This window comes from Anarrhichthys ocellatus, unplaced genomic scaffold, assembly GCF_004355925.1.
Source record: "Anarrhichthys ocellatus isolate YVR2014 unplaced genomic scaffold, GSC_Weel_1.0 scaffold5, whole genome shotgun sequence".
Lineage (NCBI taxonomy): Eukaryota > Metazoa > Chordata > Actinopteri > Perciformes > Anarhichadidae > Anarrhichthys > Anarrhichthys ocellatus.
In genome coordinates, this window is record NW_022280035.1 from 119845 (window position 1) to 128905 (window position 9061).

Genomic DNA, 9061 nt, shown 5'->3' on the forward strand with positions numbered 1-9061 from the left:
CCCCCCCTGTACTGATGATGTCACTGACTGCTGTGAACACTGTTTCCATGGAAACGCCCACCACCGCTTTTGGCCTACATTTCAGGCAGCTCTCCGTTCTCCAAATTCTCTCTCTCTTTCTCTTTCTCTTTTTCTCTCTCTCTCTCTATTTCTCTTTCTCTTTCTCTTTCTCTCCCTCTCTCTCTGTTTCTCTCTCTCTCACCCCCCTGCCTCCTCACCGCTCGCCTGACAAGAAGGAGGGACTCGGACACGAAAAGAGAGAAACAAACAGACATTCCCAGAAGCAACACAAAGCTGGAAGAAGCTCTGGACTGGTTGTGTTCAGGGCGGCTCTCTCTCTCTCCCCCCCCCCCCCCCCTCAGTTTGGTTCCCTCCCTCCTCTATTAAGCGTATATATGAATATATGTATTTATTCCTGCTGTGCTGTCGGCCAGAGAACAGCAGCAGCTGACCTGCTCTCAAAGAGCTCCTGTCTCCATGTTTTTAATTATTATAATTATTTAAACATTCATAATGTGACTTATGTATATGTGTATAAACCTGAGGGCTCTCTACGGCTATTTTAACACGTCTCTTCTCTGATCCAGTCAAACTCTCCTAAACCTGGAGGAACAGTTCTTTCTTCTTCTGTTGTTGTTGAACACATCATGAAGACATCACCGCCTGTTTGTGTTGGAAGCAGGAGAGAGCATCACATGTTAATATCTGCGCGCACACACACACACACACACACGTGCTTTTTGTTTTTTCATTTCTTACATTCCAGATAGCTGCACATCATTCCATGTCCCCGCCTCTTAAAAGCCAGTGTGACCCGTTCATCCTGCGATGGAGCAGGAACCTCTAAATGATAACTGTGTTGTCCTTTTTTTATTTCTATTGTTTATCTTCTAGCAACATGTTTATTTCATGAGGTTTTACGTCTCAAATGATTCTGGATAATTTGACACATAAAGAGGAACAATCGTGTTTACTGTAATCATGGAAATTAAGATCGTAACACAACTACGCCATTAACTTTGCAGCCGTGTGTTTGTCCGTGGTTCATGATTTATGAGTCTGACGTCTCGAGACTGTTTTAGTTCCAACAGAAGTTCGTTGTCTTCAGCTCCTAAAATGATTTTGTTTTTGGATTTTATCCGTCTGTTTGTGTTCCTCGTGTTTAAAAAAGGAAACTCTGTGAGAAGGTTTTTCATTTGCTTCTGTAAGACGTCAGGTGCTGCCACCACAAAGACACACAGGACTTCACTTTAGTTTGTTTCCTCTGCTCGTATGTGACGACTGACGATGTAAAGTCAGTGCGAGATGCACCTAAAGCCATATGGAGGGACGGAAGGTAACCGCAGTCGTCGGGTCTCCACTGAACTGTTCAGAGCTTCTTATTCTCTTCCTCGTGCGGTCGGCTGACGTCCTCGTGTCTCCACACAGGGAGAGAACCGAGCAGAGCTCAGTCATGTCTTTTTATTTTTATTCTCAGATGTTCGTTTCGTCAGACGGTCTCATTTTACAATCGCCTTTTCTGTAATGTGCCTAAACTATGGAGAGGAAAAGTATTCATTTAAAGTTTTGCCTTTCATATGAAACATATTCAAGCCTGAAAAGTAAATAAAATACTTTATGCTACTTTTGTCTTATTTTCTTTGAATTAAAATGTGATTTGATAGAACGATTAAACGAGAGATTTCGATATTTCTGTTCATCGATGAAGCGCAAAAGTGTTCCTTCGATCTTATTTGTGAGGATTTCCTGTCTTATGTTCTTATCTGGTTCATCACCTTGAGCTTTACGAAAGAGTCTCTTCTGATGCTCCGGGAGCGTTTTGTGCCGTTATAACAGGAAGTGATGTGCAACCAAGTGTAAAAACCCTGTTTGCTGCTATTTCATGTTCATGAAGAAAACAACGAGCAGATTAACGATTAATAATCGTGAGTTGAAGCTTCTCGTTGGCTCCCGCGTGACCAAAGCATCCTTTTGTTTAAAAACAGGCAGAAAGAAGAAAGACTCCTGAAGTTTGTTACATTCTGTTTATTCTGCAAATACCATCTGTAAAAATTATACATCGATCCTAAAGTATAGAACTCTGGTGAGAGTTCAGTTCTTCTACAGTCAAAAAAATGTATTTCATAAGAAAGTTCCATTAAAAACAAACGCAGGTTCACGTTGGTGACGTGAAGAAGCACTTTGATGCTACGACACAGATTCCACGTAGTCTACGATGCTTCTCTTCACACAGGGTGCTCGCCCTCTTTGGATCACACAACTCCAGACGTCTTCTTCCCCCCCCCCCCCGAAAACTGGACAATTATTTAACCAAAAATATGTACAGATAAGAAATAAAGAGTGAGTAGAAAGAGATGATCGGATGAATGTCAGTGCTGCGTTTTTAAAGTAAGCTGCAAGCATGAAGTCAAAAGTGTTTGAGTGCACGTCGGTAGGGGAGAAAAAAGGGAGAGTACGAAGATGGCACACGGTCGTTTTATTTACTTTAAGGCCTTTTAAGGCAAAGCACCCCGGAGAGAAAAGTGCTGTGCAGTTTTTCCGTCCCCCAAAAAACAGACTGTGTCGACGCTCCGTCGATCCTCTTCGGAGGGTTCATTTGGTCGGTAAAAGTCCAAAAAAATCTCCCTTTTTCCTCCGGATCTGCCCCCTCTTTCCTTTCTCCCGGCACAGCGGGCAGGCGGAACAGAAATGGTGTCACCCCTCCCTCCCTCCACCTCCTCCTCCACTGGAACTTCCTTCTGAGGGGAAAATGGCGGACGGGAGGACGCTGGAGAAGGTCTGTGCAGCGAAGGGGTGGACACAACGGGGGAGGGAGGGAGTGGGTGTATAGGGGAGGGAGGGAGGGAGGTTAGTGGCTTTAGTGTCCATCTCACAAAGTGGGGGAGGTCATGCCTCCCTCTCTGGGTGAGAGAGGTGTGGGTGAGGATGGTTTTGAGGTCCGTTTCCATCCAGTGATCCGGTTATAACCACATCGGCCGTCTTTTCCTCAAACTGTCTCCTTCCTCGGACAAAAAAAAGTCCTTCAGTCGCTTCCTGTAGTAATTAAAACGAATAAATAAATAAAAGCATCACCTTGAGAACAAATCTTTACCGGTGGGAGATACAGAACTCATAATTATGGTTGTTTTCATGTTTCCACCAGAGAGACGATTATGATTCATCTCCAGTCAACAGAATTCATTCAGAATGACTCGGTCTGAAATAGTAACATTTTATTTGATCATATTAAGGATAAGTTGAGTAACTGAACCAACTGTTCTGATCCTCTAAATCAACCTGATAGAGCATCACCGTTTGTGAATGCAATTTCTTTAAACAGATTAAATGAGAAGATAAATCAGCAAATTAATCAATAATGCAAATAATAGTTATAAACAACGTGTTATAAACTGCTAAGTCACTCTCTTTGAGTTATTACTTTGCATCACATTAAAGAAAAGAAGATTACCTTCAGTGGGATTCACAGTCTTGTCAGTGTTGTTGGCCTCCTCAGCTTTTGTTGCGACGCCGCACACCTTCTCCTTCTCCACCATCTGCTCCTTCTCCTCCTTCTCCTCCATCTTCTCCTTCTCCACCATCTTCCCCACCATCTTCTCCTTCTCCACCATCTTCTCCTTCTCCACCATCTTCTCCTTCTCCACCATCTTCTCCCCCATCCCTCCTCCTGCGCTCCGTGGCTCCGTCCCTGCGTCCGGTGCGTCTGGTGTCGGTTCGGTCTGGTGAGCAGCAGCAGTGTGTTCGAGCCTCGGCAGCGACGCTTTGGTGGAGAACCAATGTCGCACCAAGTCCGCCGCTAAACCGCAGCTCTGAGCCAAATCCTGCAGCTGAGCACAAAGAACAGATCTGTGTTTGTGTTTGTGTGATCTGCAGAGGTTTGACTAAAAACACAGCGTTACAAAAACAGAGAATGTTAAAGTGCAAATCTTTGCTCTATAGTTAAAAAGGTGTAAAACTAAAAGCAACCAAAACTGGTAAACTATTTGCTTTGAATTAGAGAAAATAAATCTAGAATCCACGATAAGTGAAACTATCATCAGATAAAATATCTTTTATCACATCAGTAAAGCTTTATCTGCTCCTCGGGGTTCAGTTGTCTAAAGAGAATAAACGGTACTCGTCTCTGTGGATACCTGTGACTCCTCCACGCTGCCGTGGGCGTCGTAGTGGGCCTGGAGGACCTCCGTGTTCCCCGTCTGGAGGTCCTCCTCCAGGGCCGTGGTCTGGTGCTCCTCCAGCCACTTCAGCTGGCCGTTCTTCTGCACGTAGCGGCAGTCCCCGAACCAGCGCACCACCTCGGGCCGGGCCAGTCCGGTGGCCGAGAGCATCTCGTCGTACTGGGTGGCGCTGGGCCACTGCGTGCGGGCGTAGACCTGTTTGAGCGTCTGCAGCTGCTCCGCCGTCTTCTTCCCCCGGACGGTCGCGGGTCTCGGGGATTGGGACGGTTTGGGCGTCGGGGTGGAGGAGAGGGACGGTTTGGGGGTGGAGGACGGGGAGGACACCGGCGTGCCGTCCAACGCCTCGCCCTCCGCCTTCCCGTTGGCCTCCGTCACCTTGAGCATCTTCAGGTTGATCTTGATGGGGTTCACTTTCAGTTCCCCCGAACCGTCCTCCTTCTGCCTCTCCTCCCCGTCCACCTCCGTCTCCTCCACCTCCGCCCTCATGGCTCGCTGCGCCACCTCTTTCTTCTTCTCAGCGGCCGCTCTCTTCCTCCTGTCGGAGAACCAGCCGTGAATCTCCCTTCTGGTCATCTTGGTCTCGGAGCGCAGTCGGTCCACTTCCTCTCCTGCCGGGTCTGGGTCCTGGACAAAACTGGCCTCTAGTGCCTTGACCTGGAGGAGAGACAGGAAGGGACGAGGTCAAAAACACCAACCTGAAGAACTGAGTGGACTAATAAAGAAATTAATCCTCTGTAACTTAAAAAAAACTTCATTAAACTTCTTTCACACAATGCATGCCTTCCCCTAAATAACCTCTGAATTTTCCTTTAGTTGATCAATCCATGTTGTGATCACATGACAAACAGCTCCTTACACACCTGATGCGGTTCTCTCTCCTTGTAGCGGATAGCTGTAAAATCCGGAGAGGGAGGTCTGGGGAGTCGTCGGGACGGCGTGGTGGGAGAGGTGGGAGTCTGTGACGCCGGCGGGCTCAGCGGTGCCGGGCCGTGCTGTGGCGTTTTCGGCCCCGAGTTGCCGCTGCCCTCGGACAGATCGACGGGGTTGCAGCCCCCCGTGCCGCTCGACCCGCCTCCGGACTTACCCGGCCCGCTGGAGCGCACGCCTTTGAGGTTGCGGAAGTGGTAGCGCCGGTCGCTGAACCACTTGCGGACCTCCCGCACCGTGAGCCCCGTCAGCGCGATGAGGCGGTCCACCTCCTCCTGGTCGGGGAACTGGCTCACCAGGAAGCTGTCCTTCAGCGCGTTGAGCTGCTCCTGAGACTTCTTGCCCTTGTAGAAGCTCGGGTCCAGGAACGCGTTGACGGGCGTCTGAGAGCCGGACGTGCCGCTCGGAGGCGCCGCGGGAGACGGGGGAGAAGACTTGGAGGCCAGGGAGGACGCCTCCTCTATCTTGACAGCGGGGGAGTCGCCGGTGTCGGGCTCGACGTCCTCCGTGCTCTTCTTGTGGCCGTTATCTTTCCTCTTCTGCACGTCGCTGCCCGTCTTACATTTGCCGTCTGCGGTGTTTTTACTCTCTTTGTCGTCTCTCTTCACGATGCCACCGGTGCCGCCACTTCTCCTGACGTCGGCGCTCTTTGCGTTTACGTGGCTGCTGACGTTGCTGTTGCTCCCGTTGTTGCCGTCTGCGTTACCGCCGCTGTGTTTACCGTTGCTAACCTTAGCATTAGACGGATTAGCGCTCCCTAGACTGAGGTTGATGACGCTGGCGTGGCTGCTGGTAATGATGGAGCTCATTCTCCCGCTCCGACTGCCGTTACTGCTGCTGCCGATGACGCGATTCCCGGTGCTGCTGCCGCTGCCCAGCGTCCCGACCACCATGCTGACGCCCTTGTCGGCCACCAGCGCCGCAGCTGGCCGCGTCTGCATCGTGGGGCGGGCGGCCGCCTGGGGCTTCGGCGTGACGGCCAGGGCCACGGGGGCGCTGCTGACCTGGAACCCGTTCGCCAACATCGGCTGTGTGACGATCACCCCTCCCTGGCTGACCAGGGAGCCCTGTAGGATGTGAGGGATCCCGGCGGCCCCCAGCGACGCCGGCAGGACCGTGATGGTGTGCTGGGCCGGGCCGTGGTGACTCCGGGTCTGGCTCTGCGAGCTGGAGGGTCCGGTCTGGATGATGGTGTTGAACATCTTCCTCCTGGCCTCCTCGATCTCCTCGGGAGACCAGCTGATGCCCTGCTTGAGCCTCTGGGCCGTGAACCAGATCTTGATCTGCTCCTCGGGGAACTTGGTGACCACGGTCAGGTAGCAGAGCTCCGCCTTCGTCGGGTACGGGAACTTACTGAAGGAGGTCTTCAAGAAGGAGGAGGAGTCCATGGAGGCACTGTAGGTAGGGATGCTGCTTAGAGGGATCATCACCTGGGAGGAGAAAGGGATTATTACTTCAATTCATCTTTAAATAAAAGTTCAAAAACACTGAAACACAAAGAATAATTCAGATCAGTTACCTTGGGGAGATTTTTGGAGGTGGAATACGAAGCTGAGGAGATATTTGAGGAGACTGTGATCGGTGTGGATTGATGAAGGCTCCTGTTCTGAACCACCGAGACCACCTGGAGGGAACAGATTGAAAGGAGTCAGAATAAAATAACTAATAAAGCGCCGATCACACGCAAGACCAATGTTTTCCTCCTCTCTTGTGGGTCGCATATTTGTTTTTGAGACGAGCATAAAAGTGTAAATATTCAGCTCAATGCAGCCAATTTAATTGAATCGGCACCACTTCCTTCCTGTTTTGGTGCCGGCAGACGATGGCAGAATTTTTTAATTACCATGAACTATATACTTTTTTTCCCCTCTCCTCCTCATCCAACAGCATCAGCTGGACGTCTGCTTGAATTCATTTTGTCCTCGTTATTCACATTATCTCTCTGTTCGTCTCCGCTCAACCTCAGCTGTTGCGGCGTCGTTTGGTGTGATCGTGGACTTAAACGTAGTTTATAATCGCCGTAGTGAAGCCGGCTCTAGACGCATGCGACAGAATACGACGTAATCATGGCTTCCTCAAGAGGTCGAGGGCACTTGGTCGTGCACCTCTGAATTCTTTGTGTGACGTGACTCACAAATAGTTCACTGATAAAAGCACTATTTACATGTCTAGGATTACACAAAGAAGGACAATTCCTTTTTAAATGCTTTAGAAACAGGACGTCTTAAAAATCTACATTTTACTAAGTAGTTTACAGGATATTCAACCTTTGTTTCTTTACAGGACTATAAAGGCAACAAAGTAGCCCATGAATATGAGACATGGCGTTTTGCCGGTTACGCTCGTTGTCTTCTTGATGCTTCACAGTTCATTTTGTTTGTCCGCCCTCTGGTGTTTTGGAGAATAATGCAACGAACAGCTCGCTACGGTGCCAAGCGAGGGCATAAACAAAGCTTTAGTCAAGTAGAAACAGTCACACTGCGAGACCGGATGAACCTCCACCTACCTGCGTGATGGGAGTCTTGAGCATCGGTAACGCTCCGGAGCCGTTGACGATCTGGATCGCCGAGGGCAGAGTGACTTTAGTCGTTCCGTTGTGGACGATCGTGGGGACGCGGGTGACCGTCACTGCCGCCTCTTTCCTCTCCGTCTCTCTGGAAGCAGAGACGGAGTGTTGGTCCGCTGCCGGCTCCTCTGAGGCCGGGTGAGACACCACTATCCGCTTCGACTCCGATTTGCCCTTCAGCATCCTCATGATGGGGGTTTTGGTGATGGAGATCTCGCTGTCCTTCCCCGTCTCCGCCCCCGACAGCAGAGTCTGCTCCACCACCGCCCTCCTGTCCCTCTTCCTCAGCTGCAGGGACGTGTTCAGCGTGCTGGGGTGAACCCGGGCGTTGTGCAGCGCCAGCCCCTCGAACTTGAGCGCGGAAACCCCGCAGCTCACGCACAAGAAGCCGGGGTCCGCGCGGAAGTCCGGGTGCCCCGAGTACACGTGGTCCAAGAACAAGTTAAGGTCGTGGGTTTCAAAGTCACAAGGCTTACAGGTGTAAGTGCCGGCGCCATCTTTGACGGCGTCCCCCGCCTCCGGTTTGGAGGACTCCCCCGAGTCCGGCGGGCTTTGCCTGCCCGCTGCAGAGATCCTGGATTGACGGAGAAGACCCGGAGAGTCCCGTTCCACCTCAACCTCTACCGGCCGTATGATCTTGCTGGGGATCATGCAAGGAGTCGTGGACTTCCTCTTGCTGGCCATGGTGGGACTTGCAGGGTGGGGAGGGTTGTGGGTCGAATGGCTGAGTGAGAACGAGGGTCGTTTCTGGTCCACTATAGACCAGACGTGGGGGGGGGGGGGAGGACGGCGAGACATGTCTGAAGCTCCACTCCTAGTTCTCGCTGCGATTTTTAAAAAGGGAGAACCTGGAGGAGAGAGAGAGAGAGAGGAGATGTTTTAGTTTTAGTACAAACGAGTGGGACGGGTTTCCTCTCAGCAGGAAGAACATCAACAGCACAGGTGACGATAATCCAGGTGAAGCCTTTAAGTTAATGCTGTAATATGAGACAAACTCAAGGCTGTCTCTTTCATGAGGGTGCATTCAACCAAGCTCAGTTCTTCCTCACTGAAGGCTTGTTGGGAGAGCTCCTGTCCTGCCCCCGTCTTTCCCCTCCCCCACACGACTCTGCCTTACTTCCCCTCGTTCAGACACACCCCCACGGGGAGAGCACATTCTGTGATTTATTTTGATATAAATCCAGCGCCTCCGTAGCTTCACTGAACACCTTTTATAAAGACGACCACATAACTACTAGTTTGTGAATGTGCAGCTGCAAGAGATAGAAGTCTTCTTGTGTGACCCGGCGCCCACCACAGAGAAACACAGACCTGCATGAGAATGTGACTCTTACAATTCTCACCCCCTAGTTTCTTTTGTGTCCACACAAAATGGCGAAGCTTCCTGTGGAGG

The 9061-nt window shown here is 50.6% G+C and overlaps 1 protein-coding gene and 1 long non-coding RNA gene across 2 annotated transcripts in view; both read right to left on the reverse strand.

Annotated features, from left to right (window-relative positions):
* Positions 1–2010: 2010 nt before the first annotated feature.
* On the reverse strand, positions 2011–3589 carry LOC116382451 (uncharacterized). Its single transcript, XR_004212721.1, has 2 exons — positions 3449–3589; positions 2011–3033 (listed from the first exon to the last, which is right to left on the reverse strand). It is a non-coding gene; the product is annotated as an uncharacterized LOC116382451 (long non-coding RNA).
* Position 3590: 1 nt separating this feature from the next.
* The window catches only part of zhx3b (zinc fingers and homeoboxes 3b), a gene marked incomplete at its 3' end in the record, with an annotated part of 10655 nt that continues 5184 nt past the window's right edge, over positions 3591–9061 (reverse strand). The window contains exons 2-6 of the mRNA XM_031844934.1: positions 7609–8516; positions 6622–6726; positions 5036–6532; positions 4131–4829; positions 3591–3824 (exon numbers count right to left, since the gene is read on the reverse strand). Of these exons, the coding sequence (XP_031700794.1) occupies positions 3591–3824; positions 4131–4829; positions 5036–6532; positions 6622–6726; positions 7609–8516 (3443 nt within the window). The remainder of the gene's footprint in view (positions 3825–4130; positions 4830–5035; positions 6533–6621; positions 6727–7608; positions 8517–9061) is intronic.